This window comes from Vombatus ursinus, unplaced genomic scaffold, assembly GCF_900497805.2.
Source record: "Vombatus ursinus unplaced genomic scaffold, bare-nosed wombat genome assembly UNPS02005286.1, whole genome shotgun sequence".
Classification (NCBI taxonomy): Eukaryota; Metazoa; Chordata; class Mammalia; order Diprotodontia; family Vombatidae; genus Vombatus; species Vombatus ursinus.
Window position 1 is genome coordinate 15,121,572 of NW_020945064.1, and position 25,920 is coordinate 15,147,491.

Genomic DNA, 25,920 nt, shown 5'->3' on the forward strand with positions numbered 1-25,920 from the left:
CTGTGTTCCATGCCTTCCTAGCAGTATGACCCAGGGCAAGCCCCTAAACCCCAAGCAGCCTTAGTTTTCTTATCTGTAGAATGGGGATAACACAGCATCTACCCACAGAAGTGAACATCAAATAAGTTAAGAAGTCTATTGCTGCTGCAACATGATTAATGTGGAAATATGTTTAATATGATTGTACATGTATAACTTGTATCAGATTGCTTGCTGTCTTGGGGAGAGGGGAGAGCAGGGAGGGAGAAAAATTTGGAACTCAAAATCTTATAAGAGAATTCTGAAAACTATCTACACACAGTTGGAATAAAATAATATACTAAAGTGGGGGGAGAAAAAGTCTAGTGCTGGCTACACAAATGCATGCTATTATTTAAGGAGAAAAGGAGACTGGGTAAGTAGGGGGTAGGTTTCTCCTTCCCTATCCTTAGGAGCACAGGGCAGTAAAGATTGGAGATGTTGGCCCTGATCAAGAAGACAAAAATCCTAGGCGGTAAGCAGCGGGGAAAGAAAAAGTGTGTGTGTGTGTGTGTGTGTGTGTGTGTGTGTGTGTGTGTGTGTGAGTGATATAAAATATTCCCTTATCCCTGGGGCACTGCAAGCAAAGAGTGACATACGGCGAAGAGGAGGCTTCCTGGGGTAAACACAGGATGGGCCACCAAGGCAGGGGCATGGTAAGTGGAGGATGACACTAAGTATGTCTCTAGGCTCTGTGGGAGACAGCATGGAGGGTGATGTGAAGAGGAAAGAAGCCTTGGGTGCAGTACTCTGGGGAGGGGGAGGTGATATGAATAGTCAGTGTCCGGGAGCTGTGGGATGGAAGGAGCCTCTGGAGTTGGGTGAGTGTGTGGGTGAGATACAGGGGGAGACCTAGGAGGCCGGAGGGGAAAAGCTGAAATTACAGAATGGGTGGGCAGGAGTAGAGAATCAGAGGGGGGCACTGGAAAAGGAGAGGAGGCCTCACAGCGGAAGAGCAGAGGGGGCGACTGAGGAAGGGGGTACTGGGGGAGGGGGGAAAGGGAGGCATGGAGAGAAGGGAGATACATGGGGAAGACAGCCGGAATGTGTATGGGAAGGAGAAGAAGGTGGGCCTTGAGCATTAGAGTTGAAGAGGGGTCATGGGGAGGAGGGAGACCGTGAGCTGAAGGGTTAAGGGAATACAAGAAGTGGAGGGATGCATGGGAAGAAGCGGGGCCTGGGGAACAAGGGAGGCTCTGAGAGGGGAGGGTTAAGAAGGGAGGATGGGGAGGACTCGAGGGTGCACCCTGAGCGAGAGGGTTAATGAAGGGGCATGTGGTGGTGGAAGGAGAGGGAGGTCACATGTGGAGGAGGTGTATAGGGTGGGGGATCCCTGAGTGGAAAAGGTTAAGGAGGACGCATGGGAAGGAGGGGGGCCTACTGAAAAAAAAGAGACCCCGAGAGCAGAGGGTTAAGGAGGCGGCATGGGACAGTCTCAAGGGTACCTGGGAAGGGGAGGAAGGGAGACACAGGGAGCAGGGTCCCTGAGTGGGGAGAATGGAGAAGGGAATGCACAGGGAGGAAGGGGGACACTGAGCAGCAAGGACGGGAAGAGGGCGGTGCATGGGGAGGAGGACGTCCCTGAGTGGGAAAGGTTATGGAGTTTGGGGGCCGCGGGGGGAATAGGAGGAGGGGTTGCACAGGGAAGGAGTCCCTGAGTGGGGACGGTTAAGGAGGGGGGTTGGGGAGAACGGGGGAGGCATGAGGAAGACGGGGTGCACAGGGATGAAGTCCCGGACCGAAGAGAGATAAGGAGGGGGCATGAGGAGAACGGGGGCGCACCCAGAGGACGGCGGGTGGGCGGGGGTCGCCCCCGGGCCCAGGGGAGAGCTGGGGGCCTCCCTAGCGCCCCCTCCCCGGCCTTACCGATCACCACGGGGGGTCTCCTCGGGGCGGGGGGCTGCGGAGGCGGCACCTGGGCCGACCCCGACGTCGGCGCGGGCAGCAGCAGCAGCAGCAGCAGAACCAGGGGCCGCCCAAGGCCGGGGCGGGCGCCCTGGGGCGAGGGGCTCATGGCTGGCAAGCTGGCTCGGGAGGCTCGGCGGGGTTCCCTCCGCCTCGGGCTCGGGGTCCCACTCTCGAGTTCGGCCGCTCCAGCGGGACCCCGGGCCCCGGCCCCGCGACGCGCTTAACCCCACCGCCCGCCGCCACGCAGCCAATCAGCGTCGTCGGACACGCCCCCGGCCCGCCCCCGGACGGCGGGAGGGAGGAAGAGCAGGAGGGACACGTCGAATGCCGAGAGCATCGATGGATCGTTGGCCTTCGTTGCTTCTTGGGTCCAAGGGGCGACCCCCGCCTGCCCCGCACCCAGGGACCAGCTTCTGGGGCATTTTACAGCGTGTGCTGTTTAGGTTTCTATAGCTTAAAAATGCGCTGAAACACCTGATATCGGGAGCATTTCAGGGAATTTGTGTGTGAAGCTCGGAACGGCCTTCCCACTCTTCTCTCCGTGTTTCAGTGTCCCCAGGGACGCTGGCAGTCCGTCAATAAGCATTTATTAAGTACCTACTCTATGCTCTCAGGTTTAGCTCAAACTCAAATAGAAGCAGATCCCTGCGGCGGCATATTGACTTAAAAAAACCATAAATTAGCATTATCTACGTTGTATTGCATTTTTATTTATTTTATTTAACATTTCCCAGTTACATATCTATATATAGGTATATATTGGTGGGGGGCCGCTATGGAATGGGGTTAAGTGACTTGCTCAGCGTCACACTCCCAGTTATATTTTAATCTGGTTCAGGGACACCTAAGGACTTCTGTGTGTGTTGTCGAGAGTTTGATCCCTCTACATTGGAGATAAAAAGAAAGGCAAAAGATGGGTCCTGCTCTCCAAAAGCTTATAATCTAATATGGACAAGAAGCAGACTGTATAAACAAGCTATATTCAGGATTAAACCCGTGTAAATCATGTCATCTGAGGCAACCCTCTAGAGGTTGCAGAAGAAATTGCCAGTCTGCTTTGGTAGAGGGAGTTTTCTACACCAACGAAATCATATGTCTTGACAAAATAATAAAAACTGGCCTTTTTATAAGATCTAAGTTTTGCAGAACACTGCACTTCATTTCAAGCCACTTCACTCCGGCCCTCAGTTTCCTTATCTGTAAAATGAAAAATAGAGGAATAGGACTAAATGATCTCTATAATATCTGTTCACTTATAAAACCTATAATCTTGTGATCCCTGATGAGGCATAATTATGTAAGAAAAGACCTGATCTGGGGTCCGTGTTTGCCCCTGGATCTCAATTTCCCTTTCTTCCCATGTAGAAAAAGAATAGCATTGGTGTCTGGTTCTATTTGTTTCCAAGAGAAAACATAGGGAGTTGGCGCTGGGACAGAGAATAGACAGGAAGGGAAAGAAGGAAGGAAGAAAGGAAGGAAGGAAGGAAGGAAACAAGCATTTATTAAGCACCTAATATGTACCTGGCACTGTGCTAAGTGCTTTACAAATATTATCTCATTTGATACTCACAAAGACCTTGGGAGGTAGGTGATATTATTTCCATTTTATAGTTGAGGCAGAGAGAAGTTAAATGACTAGCCCAGGGTCACACAACTAATAAGAGTCTGAGGCTATATTTCAAATCAAGTCTTCCTGACTCCAGATCTAGCATTCTAACCATTGCCCCATAGAGGAGAGTCACCTTAGAACATTGTGGCTACTAGGAGGTGGGAACATCCAGTGAATTCATTGAGTCAGTCCTTGGTAACTGGTAGGATGTTGCAATCCTTTATCTACAATAATCTCTTTATCCTAAACTACATATGATTTCCAGCCCCCAGATCCCCAACCTGGGCTTGTATCCAGATCAAAGATCTAAGGAACTTCAGTTTCTTGATCTGTAAAAGGAAAGGACTGGGCTAAATGATCCCTCAAAATTCTTTCCAGATCTGAAATTCTTTGTTCCAAGGTCCTTTCTATTCTATGTCCCACTTTCCATTGCTACCATTCTCTGGTTTTTATGGCCAGTTTGTGGAAGAGAGGAAGAAAGTCACTATGAGTGCCTTAGGAAAGGAAAGGAAAGGGGCCTGAGTACTGCTGAGGTGAGGGGTGGGGGGCCTGGGATAGGAGGAGATAGGAAAGAGACATAGGGGAAAGGGGAGATGCATGGTAGAGTGTCTGCTGCTGTGCTGCTGGGGTTCTCCTCCCACCATCATGGCAGTGGAGGAGCTGGGGAGGGATGAAAAATGAAGCTTTTACTCCATAGAATTCCCATTCATTTGTGATCCTCCCTGGACATCATCATTATCACCACCTTCTGTTCCATATTCTCCAGCTCACTTGCCCTCCAAGCCCTGATTTCCAGAAGGGAAAGAGGGAGGGAGACGGGGAAGATATAGGATCCGTGCCCTGAAGGTAGGCATTTTTCATGTTTGTCTCTGTACCTCCAGCACCTCACCCAAAGCTTGGTAGCCACTAAATAAATATTTGTTAAATAAATTAATGGACAAATGAATGAATAAATGAATGAATAGGTAAAACCTGGTCTGGGACCTCCTAAGTTTGAAAAGGAACGTTTAAGTTAACACAAGATCAGCAAGTACTTTAATCAGCAGTTTTGTGAGGACTGGGGTTATTTGCTGGTCAGGAACTGTCCTCCTCTTTGACAGGATTCCCTGAAATGTGGGCCAAAGCCCTCTGCAAAAATTTTGTCAGTATTACTCACTGATGACAAAGTGACACAAGGTGATGAACTCCATCTAACAACTCTCTGTAGAGCTGGTCCTCCTCAACCTGCTCTTTGGAACTTCTAGCCAGTCATTTCACAACCCTGAGACACAGGTCCTCACCCCAAGGCCAAAACCTCCCAAAGAAGCGGCCATATCTCCCACCCACCTCCAAGACAGGTGGCTTTCAGAGAGTTGGAATCCATGTGATTCTTCTTGTCAAACTGGGTACTCCCAAAGGGAAGAGAAAGTAAATTAAGAGTCAGTGAACATTTATTAAGTACCTACTATGTGCCAGGTGGATAGAGGGCTGGACCTGAAGTCAGGAAAACTCAACTTCCTGAGTTCAAATCCAGCCTCAGACATTTACTATCTGTGTGACCCCGGGCAAGTTACTTTTAACCCTGTTTGACTCAGTTCCTCATCTCTAAAATTAGCTTTTGAAAGAAATGGCAAACCGATCCAGTATCTTTGCCAAGAAAACCCCAAATGGGGTTATGAAGAGTCAAACACAACTGAAATGACTGAACGTAACATGTGCCAGGCTAAACGTGTGCTAAACCGTAGGGATACAAAGAAAGGCAAGAGATAGTCCCTGTACTCAGATAGTTCCTAGTCCAATAGGGAAGACAACATGCAAACGATTGTGGACAAACTATAGAAAGGCTAAATTGGAGATAATGAACAGAGAGAAGGCACCAGAATTAAGGGGAATTAGGAAAGGTTTCCTGTAGATGATGGGATTTTTGCTGGAACTAAAAGGAAGCCAGGAGGCTCATTGCATAACATGCATGCAATATCCTCACTTGCATAGCCTTAGTTGGGAGGGGGAGGCGGAACGCCTGTGGAATTAATTCCTTCAAGATTTTGTTTCTGAAAAAACAATTTTTTTTTTTGTTTCTGGTTCCTTAGCATAAAAAAGCTAAGAGGGTGGAGACATAAAACAACTTTGGATATGTGACGACCAAGTTTAGAGAAGAAATCACCACTATCTAAAGAGGGTATCTAGGATTCTGGGGCAAAGATTGGGGAGGCAGAGACCCCAGTATCATAAATTTAGAGTTAAAAAACAATTCCTGAATTCCACACAATTCCCACAGTTAAGGAAATCAATTTTCGAAGAGGTGACTTGCCCCAGGTCTCCTAGGTGATATCTCATAGAGTCAGTATTTGAATACAAATCTTCCTGCTTCAAATTAACCACTTTTCCAAGACCAGGCTTTCGCTTTCTTTTTTAATTGTTGCCTTTTGGGTTTCTTTTAACCTTATAGTTGTTTCCAACAATACTAAACACTTAACCCTCTGTTGTAACAAAGCAAACCAGTTAGTAATCAACAAACATTTGTTAAGTGCTTACTATGTGCCAGCTCTGGGGATACAAAGACAAAAGTGAGGCAATCCTTGCCCTCAAGGAGCTTGTAGTTTGTTGCAAGTATAACCAACCAACCAAGTCTGATAATTATGCTACATTCTGAACCCTCATCTCACCACCCAGAATCTCTGTCACCAAGACTATCCCTTTTAGCCATGTAGCCATTGCTTTATTGGAGTAACGTATATAAGCCATGGCCCACCATAAAGAGGTGATACAGAAGAAACCTGAATGGAATAGAATATTATTTTACTTTGAGAAATGACAAATATGACAATTAAGAAAAATGTGGGAAGACTCGTATGAACTGATACAGACTGAAGTGAGCAGAACCTGAACAATTTATTGAATAACAATTCAATAAAGACAAACAACTTTGAAAGACTTTTGAACTGTGACCAATGCAGTGACCAATCAAGACTTCTAGAGACAGTTAATGAAACATAACCCTTACCTCCAACCCAGAAAGGTAATGGACTAGAGGTGCAGGATGAGACATATATTTTCAGATATAGCCGGTGTGACAGCTAGGTGGTCCAGTGCATAGAGTGCTGAGCCTATAGTAGTTAGGAAGACCTAAATTTTTATCTGGGTTAATAATAAAAATAATAGTTAATATGTATATAATATTATGTCAGACACTCTGCTAAGCACTTTACAATTATAATCTCATTTGATCCTCACAACAGCCCGGAGAAGTGGGTGCTATTATTATCTCCACTTGACAGATAAGAAAATTGAGATGAGCAGAGGTTAAGTGACTTACCTAGGATCACATAGCTGGTAAGTATCTGAGGTCATATTTGAACTAAGGTCTTCTTGACTCCAAGCCCAGCAGCCTAACTACCGTGCAATCTAGCTGCCCCAAGACACCTTAGACACTTGATGTATGACCTTAGGCAAGTCACTTAACTTCTGTTTACCTCAGTTTCCTCAACTGTAAAATGGGAATAACAACAGCTGCTTCCTAGGGTTGTCATGAGGATAAAATGAAATATTTGTAAAGTACATAGCACATAGTAAGTGCTATATAAATTCAAGCTATCATTTTCTTCTCTATACCTATTTGTTAAAAAGGAGGGGGAGTTGGTGATAGTGATACAAAAAAAAAGGAAGAAAAGTAAGAAAAGGGGTCAAACATAAAGTACACAGAAGAGAATAGAGGAAAGTTTAGGAGAGGACATGAGTCAATTTTATTACTACCAGGTATATTTTAATATGCACTTATATATATATATATATTACAACCAGAGTTCAAAGTTCTCGGTTCTTCTTCTGTTTTGAAATGCATGTGTTCGTTAAGCATGCAATAAAGAAGAAAATTTGTGTCTAAAAATAGGAAGTCCAGAAAAGGGAGTCAATTTATTCCTAAAAGATCAGACCTACTCATTGAGAGTTCCAGATGCTGCATAGGTGTGTCCACAGCTCCAGGAGAGGTACAATCAGGGTTCCACACAAAGGCTCCCAAAGTGGAGAGGAGAATCCCTCTGAGGAATCTGTTTCACCTATACCATGTCTCAGTTTTGCTTTCTTTCTTCTGCATCATCACATACAAGTTTCTATGAATTCCTCACATATGACTCCTTTTTTTACAGGGCCATAATATTCCATATGTCTTCTCTTCTCTCTTCATGTCTCCTGATCCTGCCCCTTCCCGCTCCCTCCTAGCAGAGAATTTTACCTCATACTTGTCTAGAAAAATCAAGGCCATCAATGCACCTTGAACTCCCTCATCTCCCAGCTTAACATCTCAAATCCCCTTTACTTCATCTTCTATTCTTTCTCCCATTCTGGTGTCTGAGGAAAATAGGGCCCTTCTCCTTGCCAAGGTCAACCAACTCCTCCAGCTGTGTCCTAGTCCCATCCCCTCCCATTTCCCTTAGGAAACTCTTCAAATACTCTCTTTCATCTTTAATAGTGCCTTACTTCAGTTGATTATTTCCAGTTTTTCTGGTATATCACTTGATTATACGTAGTGGTTTGTGTATTATCTCTCCCATTAAATTGCGAACTGCTTGAGGGCGGGGACTGTCTTTTGCCTTTCTTTATATCCCTAGGGTTTAGCACAATGGCTGGCGCGTGGTGGGTGATTGAGAAATGTCTACTGACTGACCCCAGTCCACTGGCTCCTTCCCTTGCCTCCTAGCAAAATGTCCAGGTCCCTTCAGTACTCAAGAAAATTTTACTTGACACAGTAACAGCAATATTGTATGGCAATCAACTGTGAATGACTTAACTTTTCTTGGCAGTACAATGATCCAAGACAATTCCAAAAGACTCATGATGGAAAATTCTATCCATGTGCAGAGAAAGAACTCATGGAGTCTGAATGCAGTTTGAAGCATACTTTTTTCACTTTATTTTTTTTATGGTTCTCTCTTTTTGTTCTATTTCTTCTTTCACAATCTGACTAATATTGAAATAGGTTTTACATGATTTCACATACATAACTTGCACCAAATTGCTTACTGTCTTAAGGAGGAGTAAGGAAAGGGAGGGAAGGAAAAAAATTGGAACTCAAAATTTTATTAAAAAATGAATGTTAAAAATTGTTTTTATGTGATTGGAAAAAATAAATACTATTTTTAAAAAAAAGAAACCTTTATTTGACTCTCAAATTATCATCCTATATTTCACCTTCCTTTCACAGCAAACTTTTAGAAAAAACACTCTACTTTCTCAACTCCTACTCTCTACCCTTTCTAATCAGGCCTCTATCTACCCCACTGAAACTGATCCATCACTATCTATCTCCTACTCCCTAATCTTGGATGCCTCCCAAAGTTCTGTTTCTTGGTCTCATGACTTTCCACAGAATCAATTATGCAAATGATTGCCAAATCTATGTATCTCACTCCATTTTCTCTCCTGAATTGATCTCAGATCTCCACCTGCTTGCTAGACACCTTAAACTCAATATATGTAAAGAGGGAAACACTCTTTCTTCCAAACATACCCCATCCTCTAAACTTCCCTATTTCTATCAATCACTGACCAATCATTCTGGCCACTCAGGTTCACAATCTCGGAGTCATCCTTGACTCTTCCCTCTCCCTCCCCATTATCTATCGAATCAGTTGCTAGTCTGATCATTTCTACCTCCATGATCTCTCTTGCGTCCAATACCTTCTCACTGTCTTGGCCACTTTCCTGGTCCACTTACTCATCAGTTTGGGAGCCATCTCCAGTCATCCTGATCTATATCTGGCCAATGGACCCAGATGGCTCCAGAGGAGAGAGTGAGGCTGGTGACCTTGCACAGCCCTCCCTCACTTCAATCCGATTCACTTGCAAGTCCTGGCATCATCTTGATCCTCTTCAGGAAGATGGACAAACAACAAGTCATCAGTTCTCTCTTAACAATAGCCTTCTAAGTGATGTCCCTGCTTCCAGGCCGCGCCGCCCCTCACCCTGCTCTGATCTATCCTCCACAAATCTTCCTAAGGCATAGGTCTAAGCATCTTGCTCTTCTACCTGAAAATCTCTAGCAGTTTTTATTGCCCCTGGGGAAAAAGTAATTAACTCCTCAACTTGGCGTTTGAAGTCCTCCACCACTCGATTCCAGATTTCTTTTACGATATTCCTTTTCGTTCACTTTTGTTGCCGTTGTTATTGTTCAGTCCTTTCATACTTTTTTTTTTTCAGGTGTGTCTGACTCTTCATGACCCCATTTGGGGTTTTCTTGGCAAAGATACTGCAGTGGTTTGCCATTTCCTTCTCCAGCCCATTTTACAGATGAGGAAACTGAGGCCAACCTGCCCAGGGTCACCCAGCTAGTGTCTGAGGCCACCTACCAAGTTGCCCCACTAGCTGCTCCCTGAGCTCAGGGGACTGTCTCCCTCTGTTTGGCAAGTTTTGTACCCAGCCTGCCCGCACTCTAGAATGCATCACTCCCCACCTCTGCCCCTTAAAATCCTCAGCTCCTTTCAAGACTTGAGCCCTGGTTCAAGGTTACCTCTCCCCCCCCCATTCTAACCCTTGAGAGAAATGATTGCTAACTAACCAATCATTGGGTTTTTCCCCTCCTAGATCCTACTAGGCCAAGCCAGCATCTGAAGAACATTGCGAATAATGAGATTGGATTAACTTTCTCATCAATCTTGTTCAGAACCTCTCAAGTTGGGAAGCCCATTGTGTTCTACTCAGGTTTGAGTTGGGATAGATCAGTCCTTTGTCCAGATTGCCCAAGTCTGGAGATGATTTGGAAGTAAATGACATAATCAGTCACATCTCCTAGCCCCTCGTTAGAATAGATCCACCTCTCCTTATATACTCATTCTCTTATTACTTGTTAATCAGAGTTGATTGTCACCCTCAGGAACACCCACTCTCCCAAGGGCATGTAAGCGCTGAGTTGGTTCCCCCTTTTATTAATTATTGCTAGCATGATTAATAAAATGATTAATTACCCAGAACTGATTTTATACATCATTCTCTACCCTGGCCCCAACACCCCTAAATCCTACTCCTAACCTAGATCTAAGATACTAACAGCATATATATTCTGCAAGGCAGTATAGCCTATTGGAAAGGACTCGATATGGAGTTGGAAAATATGGGTACAAGTCCTGGCTTTGCACAGTGATTAGCAAACTACCTCACCTCTTAGATACTCAGCTTCCTCATTTATAAAATCGAGATAAAAGCTTGCGCAATCAATCTTAATAATCAATAAGTCAATAAAAATGTGTTAACTATGTTCCCAGGCACTAGGAATACAAGACAAAAGTGAGAGCTTTTGATCCAGTCAAAGAAGATAATATGAAGATGTGTATGTGTACATATATTCAAACTGGAAACAGAAGAGATGCAAAGTAATTCTGGGACACTGCGCTTGAAGCAGAAGGAGTGAAAAAAGATGTAGAAGATGTCTCTAAGAAGTGAGTCTTGAAGGAAATGAGAGCTTCTAAGAGCCAGGAGGTGAGGAGGGAGTTTATTTATGTAAAGGTAGAGAGATGAAATGCTATATATGAACAACACTAGGAAGTCCAGTTTGGCTAAATCATGGAATGCTTGAAGGGGAATGATGCGTAAATAAGGGCAGGAAAGGCACGTTGGAGACTTTAAATGCCATTTGATCCTAGAGGTAAAAGGAAGCTGCCAGTGTTTACTGAACAGAGCAGTGACATAAGCAGAATTATTTTGGGATCCATGTGTAAGATAAATTGAAGAAAGGGGAGACCTAAATTAAGGCAAGGTGACTAATTAGTACACAAATGCAATATTTCAGGCAAGAAATGGTAAGAGGCTGAAGGGGACAGATGCTAGAGATGTTGTGGAAGTAAAAACAAGATGTGACAACAGATTGTACATGCAGTGTGAATCAGAGGGAGGGCTTGAGGACTAGACCAAGCTGTGTGACCCTGGGCAAGTCACTTCACCTTGTTTGCCTCAGTTTCCTCATCTGTAAAATGAGTTGGAAAAGGAAATGGCAAATCATCCCAGTATCTTCGCCAAGAAAATCCCAAATGGGGTCACATACAGTAGACCAGGAAGGGACCTCAGGACATCATCTCTCATTTATCACTGCCCCCCATGCCCCCTTTCTTCTCAACCTCACTCTTGCCCTCAACTTCTGTCCTCATCAGATTCTTCTCCATACTCTTTAGTGCCTTCACCTTTCCCTTTTTTTGCCACTTGCTTTCTTTAGTACCCTTCATAACAGGGTAGAAACTGCTATAGATTTAAAGTCAGAGGACCTGGGTTCAAATTCCTGTTGCCTCTGACCTTAGAGGATCTGGGCCTCACTTTTCTAATCTGTAAAAATGAGGTGGGGGGGGAACTGGGGGCTGGGGAGACTATGACCAGTTCTCTGAGGTTCTGATGGTTGGTTTATGGATTGGTTTCTTCACAGCCCTCATTACCTGTCTGGTCTTTGACCCTTGGGGACAAGAGGGAGGACAGGAGAGGGCTAAAGCTAAGTCTTTTTTTCTCCCCTTCCTGTGACCTGCCCCTCATGGTCTTAGCCAATTATTACACGGGGTGACTGCTGAGACCTACGGCTGTGACCTCTAGACTGGGGCTGGGGCCTCGGAGCGCAGAAGGAGGAAGGAATGGGGTCATAAGCTTCTGTGTAATCAGATGATGTCTATAATGAGGGGACAGGGCACTCTCTCACTTCCCCTCATCGATGGTATCTGTCACTGTAGTTCTCTTTCCCGTTCTTCTGGGCACTCACTCATGGGGCAGGGGAATGTCCCTCATCTCAAGGAGTTACCTTTGTTTCTTCCTTATGAAGTCACCCTGGGAGACTGGAATAACAGTGATGTCACTAACAGAGAGAAAAAATGGGGGTGAGTAATGAGCGGAGGAAGAATGAGATGAGTTGACAACTGAAACCAGGAAATGGGTGAGTTATCTAGAGCAGAGGCCTGCTGGGAGTATCTTGTGAAAAACTCATATTCAGGGGACAAAAGGGAGAAGATCAGTCATAGAAAGAGAGGAGGGATCAAAGAGAAAAGTAGTAGAATCAAGAATGTGTCTATAGTATCATGGAAGCTAATAAAAGAGTTTCAAGAAATGACCAAACTACATGCCCTATCCCCCCACTGATCGTCCTCTCAACCTTGAGCAGAGAGAGCTTGAAACAAACATTCAGAGGGAATCTGAAGATGTATTGGAAAATGTCTGGAGATCTGATGGGAGCTGGCGTTGTGTTCGGATGTCCAGAGCTCTGGAACCCCAAGGCCATGTGAAAAAACTCAAGATGAGGAGTCAGAAGACCCACATTCTAATCTTGCTTTTGCTACTGACTAAGCTATGTGACTCCGGGTAATTCAGTCCAATTCAACAAGCATTTATTAAACATCTATTATATGTAAGTCACTACGTGCTAGGGATAGAACGAAAAGCATGAAACAATCCCCTCCCTCAGTGAACTTACTTCTGGCAGGGGAGGCCCCTGACTTGAGCATATGGGAGAGCTTCCCTCAGCCAGGAATACATACCCTCTTCAGCCTCTTGGAACTCCTGGCCCCATTTGAAGCGATGTCCTGGGCCCCACATCTTTTACCACTCCCAGCTGCGTGGGCCTCACCCTGCATCCCAAATTACTCTGTTATCTCTGTCTTTACATATATTTTATATGTACTAAATATATTTATATATGTTTTATATTTATATGTGTACATGTTTCTTCCCAATGGAATATAAACCCCTTGAGAGCGGAGACTTTTGCTTTTGTCTCTGAATCCCCAGCACCTCAAATAGTGCCTTTCAACTAGTGAATATTTACTAAATGCTTATGTGAATGAATGAATGAAGTCACTTCACCTCTTGGGGAGGACTCTGTTAGGGGCAGGAATGACTTGGAGTTAGGAAGACCTGAAGTGGAATCCTGCCTCAGACACTTACTAGTTGTGTAAGCCTGAGTAATTCATTCAAACCTCCCAGCCTCAGTTTCCTCATCTGTAAAATGAAGATAATAATAGCACCTACTTCACAGGATTTTGGTGAGAATCAAATGAGATAACATTTGTAAATTGACAAACGTTAGCAATTATTGTTTTTATTAGTCCTTCATTGGTAATATAAGGGGGTTGGAGTAGATGATCTCTAAGGTTTAATCTAGCTCTGCCCTTGTGTTCTTTGGATACCATGGGAATAAGGCCTGGTTACAGGATTACAGAGTTACAGACATAATAAATAATAAATTTCCTTCTCCAGCTCATTTTAAAGATGAGCAACCGAGGTAAATGGGGTTAAGTGACTTGCCCAGGGTCACACAGCTAGTAAGTGTCTGAGGCCTATTTGAACTCAGGAAGGTAAGTCCTCCTGATTCCAGGTCCAACATTCTATCTACTGCACCACCTAGCTGCCCAATTGATATTAATGTCAAATGAGGATTAAATCAGGCAGACATATGCTTGCCAGAGGTATTTGCCACCCTCTTAGAAGATATTCAGCATGAATCCCAAATGGAAAGGATATTTCTCATGAAGAGATCATCTAGATGCTGAACGCTGTTTTTTTTATTTCATCAAGTGTCTTCCACAATTGAGAGCTTGCCACAGGAAAGCCATCATCCCTTTAAAAAAAGCTAAGAATACATATGGGAAAATCCAATTGGAGGAAAACTGTCATTGTCAGTCTTAGCACAGAGCCTGGCACACAGTAATCACTCAATAAATGCTCTATTTCTCCTTCCTTCTCTCTACCTATTTCTTTTTGTCTCTCTCTCTCTCTGTCTCATCCAGGCTCCGATACACAGTTAGGTATAGAATTCATAGAGTTGGTCAATCAGCACACATAGCTTGTACAGAGGGTGGCCAAGGACAATGATCTGGGCCCAGAAAAGATAAGAGTGACCTGGATTACTCTTGGAAAAACTGCACAATGATTTCAATGATTCTAGCCTTTCCCCTGAGGGAAAAAAAAGACCCATCATTTTAGTAACAACATTCTTCATAGACAGTCATGCTTCATTCCTGGATGTTTGACTCCCTGGATTTCACCACTGTGACTCAGCTGCCTTCTAATCCCGGAACTGACCTCAGAGCTTGGGGCCTTCTCTGACTGGAACATCTCTCTCTGCCATGCTGCCCCCTTCTCTCATTGTCAAGTTCTATACAAGGGCTTCCATTCTGAGGCCAAGCCCAGGGCGACTATGCTTCATTCTCCTCCTGGCTGTGTTTCTGACACTCCAGACTTCATCACCACCACCACCACTAATGGGTACCTTCCCCCCAACCCCTTTCAGCTCTATTTTAGATATTGGCTTCCCACTACCAGAATATAAGCTTCTCAAGGGCAGAGGCTGTCTTTCTTTTTGATTGTGTTTGTATTCCCGATGCCTGGCATACAGTAAGTGCTTAATAAATGCTTGTGGTCTGTTGCCTGCCTGCCTTTCAGTGATGACATACAGAGAGTCAGGGAATTCCACAATCCAAAGAATCCAAGGGAAGGATTACCCAAAAGTCAGTAGAAGCCATACATGGTGGGTGTGAGCTAGCTGTAACATGCTACCAACAAAGAATCTTACAAGAGAAGCAACATGGATGATATCATCCGATACACACACGTAGGATGGGAAAAGGTGGGCCAGTCATGGGGCAACAACTCAGCCTAAATTCCTATCCCTATTCCTATCCACATAATGTCAAGAAAACACAAAGAAAGCTCCTAGTACTCTGGGTAGATCCTCTGTGCAGGAGTCATGGACAAGAGTTACACAGTCAGTCTGTCACCTAGCAGTTGGCCAAGAATAGGTAGCAAAGTATACCATTTAGGGGGAAGTATTCTGGCAGATGAGGTCATAGAATCACTGAAGGGCCAAAGCATTTAAGATTTACAAAGCGCTTCCCTCATAACAACCTGGGAAACAAGGCAGTGGAAAAATTATTATCCCCATTTTACAGAAGGGAAAATTGAGGTTTGAAGAGATTCACTGCCTCTCAAGTTCATCCAGACCCCATAGATCCTAGTGATGTGGATACAAAAGGTGCCCTGAGTTAAAAGAATATTAAGAGTTATTTTTCCAGTACTTTGTAAAGCCCTTCCTGAGGGGGTTTGGGGCTCTTTCAGTAGATTTTAAGGGCATTCTTTCCCCCCTTATCTTGAAATACCATAAGACTTCTCCTTATCTTGTAAGACCAAAAGAATTACTTTTTTCTTTCTTATCCTGTGTCTACCTGTCCTTCTTATCCTGTCAACCATCTCCCTCATCCTGTGTCATAAAATTCTTCCTTATCCTTTATCTTCAACCACCATGAAACCCTAAAACTACATCATCATCCTGAACATCTACAGGCTGTATAGCTTTCTGTCTATATAAGCCTGGTCCTCCCAAATATCAGGGTCTTTCATTAGCTTCTTGCTAATAGGGCCCGTGTACTTCACATAATAAGGCTCCCGATGGCTACCAAGAATGCCAAAGTGAATTCTTTCACACCAGAACTGCTCTCCCGACTCTGACCACCACCCTAGTCATCCACTGTACCACCTTAAGGCTTACTTAATCACTTACTGAATGATTGAATGAATCACGAGATTGTGAGTTAGAGTTTGGAAAAGGGGGAAATCATTGTGAGCTAAGAAAGGTTTCAGAAGCTTCCTGGCTCTAATGGTACTCTGTTTTTGGTTTTGATTTTGTTTTTTTTTTTTAATAGAATATTATAGCAGGAATAGGTCAGCTAGTCCAGCCTTCTCCTTCTCTCCCCACCCAGTTTACAGGTAAAGAAACTGAGGTTCTAAGGGTCAAAATGACACAGCTAGTTAGTGGCCCAGCTAGTCTATTTGAGGCTAGAACCCAGGTCTTCTGACACCCTGCCTGGCACCCCTTCCACCATTTTTCCGCACTTAGGGCACCCCCTTAGTTTCTAGTTCTTTGAATCAGAATCTTCCTCGAGCTAAAGGACTAGGGCTCAGAGGCAGTGCACTCTATTTTGGGACAGCTCTTTCTCTCTCTCTCTCTCTCTCTCTCTCTCTCTCTCATTCTCTCTTTCTCTTTCTGCAGGAGTAAAACTCATTCAGTGGTCCTACTTCTGCCTTACACTCAAGCAAAACAAGCCTAAATCTTTTTGCACATGTCAAAGATGTGTGATGTTTTTAGGGTGATTACCCCCTCCACCTAATCTCAGGTATACATTCCTCTTTTTTTCTAATATCATTTAATATTTTTTTCAGTTAACAAAAATCAATTTTCCCCCTCCTACCTGCTTCCCTCCTTCTAACAGATGTGCACAATCAAGAAAACAAGGTCCTGCACTATCCATGTCCAAAAACTTTGTATCTCAGTCTGTACCCTGAGTCCATCCCTTTTCTGTCAGAAGATGCATAGCACATTTTACCATTCTTCTCTAATCATTGGTCATTGAATTGATCAGAGTTCTCAAGTTTTTCAAAGTTGTTTGTTTTAAAGAAATGGTTGTTTTTGTGTAAACTTCTCTTGGTTCTTCTCATTTCACTCAACATCAGTTTATACAAATCTTCCCAGTGTGAACCCCGAATCCCATGAGCCCCACGAACCTTTATTTGAACAGTCTGTTTTGTAAAAGAGTGACAGATGAAATCGGGATACATGCATCCATAGTTTAATTTCTCAAGGTGGTTTGACATGCCTTGCATGGGAGTTCCATCCAAAATTGGCTGTGGATTTTGGGGTACAGTGTTATATGCCCTTGGAAGAGTAGGTGCTCCCAAGGGGGTGCCAATCAACTGTGATTGGTTGACATATTAGGAGGTAGGTGGGTTCCTTAGATCACTTAATCCACAGATGTCCATATTGTCTGCCATCAAAGGAAATACTATTCCCAGGCTTAGAAGTCTGTCTCCACCCAAACCTGAGTAGTAGAATCAATTCAGGCCTGGGCTGGAGTTTGACCAACATGAAAAGATTCAATGCAATCTTATTATCAGAGATGTCCTTCTGAACAACTTTGGACAGAAGGCTGAATGGAGGAGCTCTGAGTCTCCAAGACACAGATGACCAAGAGAAATCATTTTTAATACCAGGTTCCTCTTATTATAGCACAATAGCATTCTATTATATTCATCTGCCATAATTTACTGACGGGGCCCACATAGCTTCTAGTTCTTTGCCACTACAAAAAAGTTGCTATTAATATTTTTCTAATATGGGTCTTTTTCCTTTGGTATAGGTTCTTAAGTTTAAGAAGGTCAGCAACATTAATCGGCTTGCCCCAAGGTCATTTGAACCTAAGATTTCCCGATCCACTCCACCGCTGGTCTCTTCTGCATGACAGCCCTTTAAATATTTGGAAGGCAGACAGATTACCTCCTCTAACTCTTCCCCACCCTCCCACCCCCAACCAAATATTTCTCTTCCGTTAGGGATGTTGTAGGCCTTCGCTCACGAACGAGATTAACTGAAGACAAAGGGCTAGGAGAAAGGATATAATTAGGGAAGTACCAGGGAAGAGGCTTATTTTTAGGGTTGCAGGGACTTCAGAAGCCCTCTATAGCTCACCATTTATTTTCAAATTGCACCTCAGTCCCATTGTTCAGGGCCACATTGGGGGAGGGGCACAACATAAAACTCACCACAAGAAAGTCAGAAATAGCTCTCTCCTTTGGGAGAGAGGGAACTAGTGAGTAATTAAATGTATCTGAAGATTAATTTGGGTTTAGTTTGGGAGGAGTTTTTTCCTTCTAATCCCATTCCTCACACCCCACAAAAGCATCTCAAGGGAAGGCCCTGCTCTTCCTGACCAGCCACCTCCACCCAATTTTAGCATAAATTCTGAACCTGGAGTAAGTAACCTAGAGTCAACAGACTTGAGAAAGTTACTTAAATTCTCTGGGCCTCAGTTGCCTTATAATGCATAAAGGGGGGCCAATCACAGGATGTCAGTGGGAAGGGTCTTCAGAGGTCATCTGATAACTAAATGAGAACCCCACTACAGTTTACAGGACAAGTGTCATCTAATTTAGGTTTAAAGAGCTCTGGAGCGGAGAAACGTCCTACCCCTCGAGCAATCTATTCCATTTTGGAGTATTCTTATTAGGAAAATAGATATACAGCTGGAAGGAATCTTAGAGGTAGCCCAGTCCAACATTTGTACTTTATAGTTGAGGAAATTGAGGTCCATAGGGATGAAAAGATTTGCCCAAACTCACATAGTTTTGTAGTAGAACCAGGGTTGGAGCACAGGTTCTCTGACTCCAAATCCATTGCTTTTTTCCTCTGTATCCTTCTATTAGGAAGTGCATCTTCATGTGAATCTAATATTTATTTCTTTTCAACTTATGTAATTGGCATCCCTTCCTCTCTAGAATATTCCCTACATTTGAATTCCTGAATTTGGTCCCCAATTCTTGGATCGCCTGCTACTCCCAGTCTCCAGGGTCCCTTGTCAGTCTGTATTCCTAAAGCTTTAGCTCCTTAGCCCCCATCATTGAGTTTTGCCTTAGTCAACCAACAGGCACAATTAGCTCAACGCAAGTGTATTTCCTAAAATGGCAAAATAGGAGTAGCTGCAAAAAAAGCTCCCCTATAATCCTGGGGTTCACTCTTACATGACCATGGAAAGAATCCACGGGAAGGGTGGAGACAAAGTTAGACTACAATGGCAAAGAGACACCTACTTGCAGCCAAGACAGTTTACTTCTCCGCTGCTACAAGAACCTGATATCCTTTCTATTCTTGAAGGGTCTTCACGTATCACCCCCTAGTTTGCAGTATCTTTGCTTGGAGGGTCACTCAGCTGGGGTCATTGCTGCTCCACATCTTCACTCTTAGTTGGCAGGTTCTCTTGACTCCATAGTCAAATCCTCCTCTTACTTTCGGAGACCAGGCTCCTAAAAGCAATCTGAGTCTATTTCTGTCTGGAGAGAGTTTCCCTGCTCCCTATCGGATGCATCGCTCTCCTACTGGGTTCAGAAATCACACTCCACAAAGCCACTCCTGACCTGCATTGACTGTATGACTTAGTAAACTAGCTTTTTTTTTTTCTTAACTAAGCTAGCTTTTTCAAAGGGACCAGTGGTGTGGTCAATAGTTGCCATGGCAACTATGCCTGCCCTTCTAATTCCATCATGGAGAAATTCACACTTCGTTCTTCCTTCAGGGGGTACCAGAGTGTTAACAGTTTATTAACATATAAACACTTCATCACCTCTGTTATCTGCCCCTTCACTTTCTATAATTACATCCCTTCCATCTTTATACTTAATTTAACTCCTTGGTATCTATGGTTTTATCCTAGGTTGGGGGGGATCCAGTTAGAGACCAACTCCCCCCCCCCCCAGACACTTAATCCTCCTAGTTTTGCCTCTAAGGGCAAAGGGGCAAGTACAAGTATGATCCCACATGAAAACTGCTCTTTCAAATATCTGCAGACCATGACTCAACACTACCTAGGAGGTGGCGCTCATATGGTGTTTCCTAAAGACCCTTCACCAAGTTGCCACACCCTCTGGAGATTTCCCACTATTTCAATACCCTTCCTAAACTGTGGTGCCTAGAATGGAACAAAATATTTCAAATGTGGCTGACCAGGGAAGAGTTCAATGTAACTACCACTTTCGGTCCATACATTATGCTCCAGACTTTTTTTTTTCCTATTAGCTACTTTCCAGTTAGGCCTCTCATATCCTGTTTTTGTGAAAAACGATTTTTTAAAACCCAAGGGTTTGAGTTTACACTTATTCCTATTAAATATCTTCTTATTAGATGATCTCAACATTCTATCACAATCTTTTTTCAGATCCTGATTCTGTCATCCAATATATTAACAAATCATCTGATTTTTGCATGATCCCCAAATTTGATGAGCATGCCAGCTATGCCTTTCTCCAAGTCATGAATGAAAAATTTTAAACATCCTAGAGTCAAGGCCAGATGCCTGGGGCACTCCACTGGAAATTTCCAAGTTACTGTTGGGCCACTGTTGGTTGTGCTTTGAGTTTACCCATTTAACCAGTCCTGAATTCTAACTTCGAGAACATTTTACCCACATTGCTCCATTCTGTCCATAAGAATAGCGAAAATCTAGGTAAACTCTTTTCAGCAGAGAAATGAGGGTTTGCTTACAGGTGTGGAATGTGACTATCAGATGGGGTCACCATGATAGTTGATTTTGTTTAAATGTTTTTTCTTGTTAAAAATAGACGTACATCAATTGGGGAATGCTAAAAAAAAAAAAAAAAGGATTTTATATTTGATCCTAGAGGTCACAGATAGCCGCTGGAGTAATGGCCATAACACTGGGTGACTTGAAGGACAGACTGGAATTGGGAAGGAGAGACTTGAGGTCAATTAGAAAGGTGAGTGGTTATGAGTGGCTGATCTAGGGTGGTGGTCCTGTGGGTGAAGATAAGAAGATTTACAGGAAATATTGAGAAAAGAATTACAAGCTTTAGCAATGGATTGGTTTTATGGGGTAAGAAAGAGAGAGAAATCAAGGATAATACTGAGGTTGTTAATGCAGTGACTAGGAGCATGGCAGTCACCTCAACAGTAACAGAGAAGTCAGGTTAACTAGGTGGTGCAGTGCATAGAACACCAGACCTGAAATCAGGAGGACTTGAGTTCAAATCTGACCGCTTCAGACACTGGCCATGTGACTCTGGGCAAGTCACTTAACCCTGATTGCCTCCAGGAAAAATAATAATAGAGAAGTTAAGAAGAGGGAAAGATTTTGGGGGGAAAGGCAACAAATTCTGCTTTATGCGTATGGAGTTCGAGATGACGATAGAATATCTAGTTTGGAATATCTGATAAGTATTGTTATTCGCTTATGTCGGGCCATGGACCATAGCATGCCTGGCCCTTCTATCTCCCAAAGTCATATGATGAGGCCAACCCTTCTAAACATACTGGATTTTTATAGCTTAATGATGTTTTATTCCTGACAAGAATATAAGCAGACACCTCACTCCAGCTCCTCTTTAATCCTCGTTAGCTGCAGTGCTTATTGACCTTGTAGAGACTTTTCTGGCTAATGCTGCAATGTGTCCTTTTGCTCTTAGACAGTTTATGGCCAGAAGACACGTGGGGTGGAGATGTAGGCAAGGGAAGCTCATTAATTGGGTAAAACTTTGGAAAATTGTATATCTTATACTATGTAGAAATTTCTGTTTATGGCTTCCCATTTTTTGTGACTGATTTGCTTTGAACCAATGCTGTGAAATACTGAATTCCTTTGTAAATTATTATGTAAAGAAAATGGTATTTTTGCCTTTGGTGTATAAAACTAAATATGTTGCTGTTCATTAATTCAGTCATCTCCAACTCTTTGTGACCCTGTGGACCATAGCATGCCAGGCCCTTCTATCCTCCACTATCTACCAAAGTCTGGGGGAGAAGTAAGTGAAGCTGGTGGCCTTGCACAGCCCTCCCTTACCGAAATCCAATTCATTTGCAAGTCATGGCATCATCTTCCTGATGTCATGGTCCTCTTCTAGAACTAAGAACAAACAACAACCAGTCTGCCCATGTTCATCTTCATTGTTTACATGACATTATCCATCTTATCCTCTGCCATATCCTTCTCCTTTTGGGTTCAATCTTTCCAACATCAGGGTCTTTTCCAATGAATCCTGTCTTCTCATTACGTGGTCAAAATATTTAAGCTTCACCTTCAGTATTTATCCTTTCAATGAGTAGTCCGAGTTAATTTCTTTAAGTATTGATTGATTTGATCAAGGCACTCTCAAAAGTCTTCTCCAACACCATAATTCAAAAGTTGATTCTGCGGTGCTCAGCCTTCCTTACAATCCAACTCTCACAGCCAAACATTGCTGCCAGAAGAAACATAGCTTTCACTACACGAACCTTTACCAACACAGTGATATCTCTGCTTTTTAGTATGCTTTCCTTATTTGCCATTGCTTTCCTTTCAAGGAGCAAGCATTTTTTAATTTCATGGCTGCAGTCTCTGTCTGCAGCTATCTTTGAGCCGGAGAATAGAAAATCTGATACTGCTTTCATTTCTTCTCTCCCTATTTGCCAGAAGTGAAGGGACCAATTGTCTTGCTCTTAGGTGTTTTTTGTTTGTTTGTTTGTTTGTTTGTTTTTGTGTGTGTGTGAGGTATTTGGGGTTAAGTGACTTGCCCAGAGTCACACAGCTAGTGAGGGTTATGTGTCTGAGGCCAGATTGAACTCAGGTCCTCCTGACTCCAGGGCCGGTGCTCTATCCACTTCATCACCTAGCTGTCCCTCTCCCCTTTTTTTTTTAATGTTAAGGTTCAAGCCAGCTTGGACACTCTCCTTTTTCACTCTCATCAAGAGGCTTAGTTCTTCTTCACTTTCTGCCATCAGAGTAGTGTTGTTTGCATATCTGAGATTGTTGATATTTCTCCCAGAAACCTTAATTCCAGCTTTTGATTTGTCTAGTCACATGATATGCTCCGCATATAAGTTAAATAAACAAGATGACAACATACAGCCTTGTCATACTCTTTTTCCAACCTTAAACCAATAATTTGTTCCATATTTGGTTCTAACTGTTGGGTTTTTTTTTTGGAGGGACTAGTTCTTTATTTCAAAAGACATTGTCAATTTTCAGTATCAAAACGCTTACACTATTGGTTCCTCTTTCTCCAGATCGGCTCCCAAATAGACAAGACCAAAGGAGAGTACATTTAAGCCAATAAGCTGCATGATGCAAACCTAACACAGACCTCACAGAAACCTCACCCCCCCCAAAAAAAAAGAAAAAGAAAAAAAAAAAAAAAAGGAATTCAAAAAGATCAGCACACTGTCAACTCACGGACTGCAGACAGAGAGCACTCACGGCCAGATAGGGGTGGAGGTGGGGTGCGGGTGGTCCTGGTGCTCCCACCTGAGAGAAATAAAGCTGTCCAAAATAATACACATAAAATTTAAAAAAAGTTTTGTACACGAGCTATTCAAGATTTCTCCAGCACTGAGTGATACAAAGCACAATGAGATGGCACTTTTAGACGCAGCAGCTTCAGACCCAGGAATGGGTAATGAGATGAATTTCACTTGGCTAATCAGTGGCACAAAAAATGTTATTTTTCAAAGAAGGTGAAGTGGGGATAAGAGACACCCCAACTTCTGGGGGACATGATCCATTCTGTGAGTGAATGAAGAGAGGGAGGACAATTTGGTCTCAGAGGTCTTGTCTGTGTAATTTGCTTGTTTGCTACTGATGTAAATGTTTAAGAGATAAAAAAGGAAAAGAAAAAAAAACACCAAGATAAGTTAAAGCTGAAAACCTGAACAGCACTCTTTTTTGGCAAACACCTCCTGGAATGACCTTTCTGGTTTGGCTGGTTTGTGGTGCAGAGCATCGAGGTTTCCCTTGGTGGAATCTTTTCTTGGGCTATGTTCAGCTCTCACTAGGGCATGCTAACACCTCTCTTCTTCTTCTAAGGAGAAGGGGCATTGTTTAGGTAGAAAGATTTACCATCCAAAAGGAAGAAAAGTGATTAGATGCAGCCTAAGGGGAGCTGGGGAATTATCTGGAATGTCTTACAAATGGTTGCTACAACAACCACGAAAAAGGTAATTGCAAAATGTATACATCATACAACATGCTTTTAAAGACATTGTTGCATTGTGCTCATGTTCCCTTAAATGTGGTTCCCAAAAGAGCTCAGCCCTTAGTCCATGTGAGATCTCTAGGGGAGAGCTGAGGACAGTTTGGTGAAATTGACATGGGGAGTTGGAGGCACGGGTGGGGTGGGGAGAGGGTAAGCAAGGACCCAGAGAAGAAAGCAGCCTTCCGGTTAAAGGTCAGCTTCAGGCAGGCTGGCCTCCAGCGAAGTCAGAGTCAGTGGAAGGGGCAGCGACAGGGTGGGGCTGGGGGGAAAGGAATTTGTGCATCTCATTCAGGTCAAGTAGAGTCTGGTCCAGCATCCTTTGTGCGCAGAGGTGCTCCTCTTTGGTGCATTTCAGTTTATCTTCCAAGTCATCAATTGTCTTTTCCAGCTTGGCTACCGATCTCTCAGCAAACTCAGCACCGGTCTCTGCCTCTTTGAGTTTATCAGTGAGAATCTTTATCTCCTCCTCATATTTGTCTTCTTTCTGAGCACGCTTTTCTTCAGCAGCATTCAGACACTTCAGGTTCTGGTCCATCAGTCTGATCTGCTCGTCCATCTCCCGCCAGCTCAGCCCGCTCCTCTGTGCGCTCCAAGTTCCCCTCGATGATCACCAACTTGCGGGCCACCTCCTCATACTTCCTCTTTGCTTCTTCTGCAGTGTGTTTGGTATCTTTCAGTTGGATTTCTTGCAGTTCCATCTTCTCTTCATCCTTCAAGGCCTGATTTTCAATGACCTTCATACCTCTCTCACTCTCACCAGCTGCCTCCCCTGTCTCCTCTAGCTTCTGCAGAGCAGTCGCCAGGCATTCCTGAGCACGGTCCAGCTCCTTTTCAACCAGCTGGATCCGACGGTTCAAGGAAGCCACCTCAGCCTCGGCCTGTGTCAGGGCCCGCTTCTCCCCCTCCACTTCCCACTGGTGACGCTGGCCCTATCCTCGGCATCATCGGCCTGCTGCTGCGGAACCTGAATCTTGCGCTTTGCCACCTCGATGGTGGCCATGCCATGGTGCCCACCCCGTTCTGGCTGCTGCTTCAGCTGCTGCCTCTTCTCACCTAACTGTTGCTTCTTGACCTGCATACGGGTTCCTCAGGAGACAAGTAAGATGATCTGGTTCTCCCATTTCTGAGTACTTGCCACATTTTGTTTTGATACACACAGTCAAAGGCTTTAGTGTAGTCAATGAAGCAGAAGTAGATGTTTTTCTAGAACTTCCTTGCTTTCTCCATAATCCAGCAAATGTTGGCAATTTGGTCTCTAGTTCCTCTGCCTCTTCAAAAACTATCCTGCTCTTCTGGTAATTCTTGGTTCACATATTGCGGAAGCCTGGCTTGCTGAATCTTAAGCACTACCTTGCCGGTGTATAAAGTAAGTGCAGTTGTTTGGTGATTTAAACATTCTTTGGCATTGTCCTTTGTTAGGATTGGAATGTAAACATCTTTATCAATCCAGTGGCCACTGATGAGTTTTCAAAATTTGCTGGCATATTGAGTGTGGCACTTCAGCAGCAGCATCCTTTAGGATTTTAAATAGCTGCATAGCATAACTTAGAGTTTCATGGAGCTACACCAGCCCCTCCGACATGGCGAGGTGGTGATTCAGGGCTTGAACAAGTAGTTGGTGATAAATTGGTACTATAACTCAGAAGAGGTACTAGGGATGGACAAATAGATCTGGGAATCATCTTCATAGAGGACATAATGGAATCCATGGAAGCTGATAGATATCACAAAGTGAGAAAGCATACAGGGAAAAGAAAAGATGCTTAGGACAAAGCCTTGGGGGACCCTCGTGGACATGAATGAAGATCCAACAAAAGAGATTGAGAAGGACTAGTAGGAGGAAAACCAAGACAGAGAGAAAGAGCAGTCACAAAAACTCCAAAAAG

General features: G+C 43.7%; 1 protein-coding gene and 1 pseudogene across 1 annotated transcript in view; both read right to left on the reverse strand.

The window, feature by feature from the left end:
* Positions 1 to 2,032, reverse strand: part of PLA2G15 (phospholipase A2 group XV) — a 41,060-nt gene extending 39,028 nt beyond the window's left edge. The window contains exon 1 of the mRNA XM_027846341.1: positions 1,885 to 2,032. Coding sequence (XP_027702142.1) covers positions 1,885 to 2,032 — 148 coding nt within the window. The remainder of the gene's footprint in view (positions 1 to 1,884) is intronic.
* Positions 2,033 to 24,233: 22,201 nt separating this feature from the next.
* Positions 24,234 to 25,112, reverse strand: LOC114031296 (annotated as a pseudogene).
* Between the last annotated feature and the right edge of the window lie 808 nt (positions 25,113 to 25,920).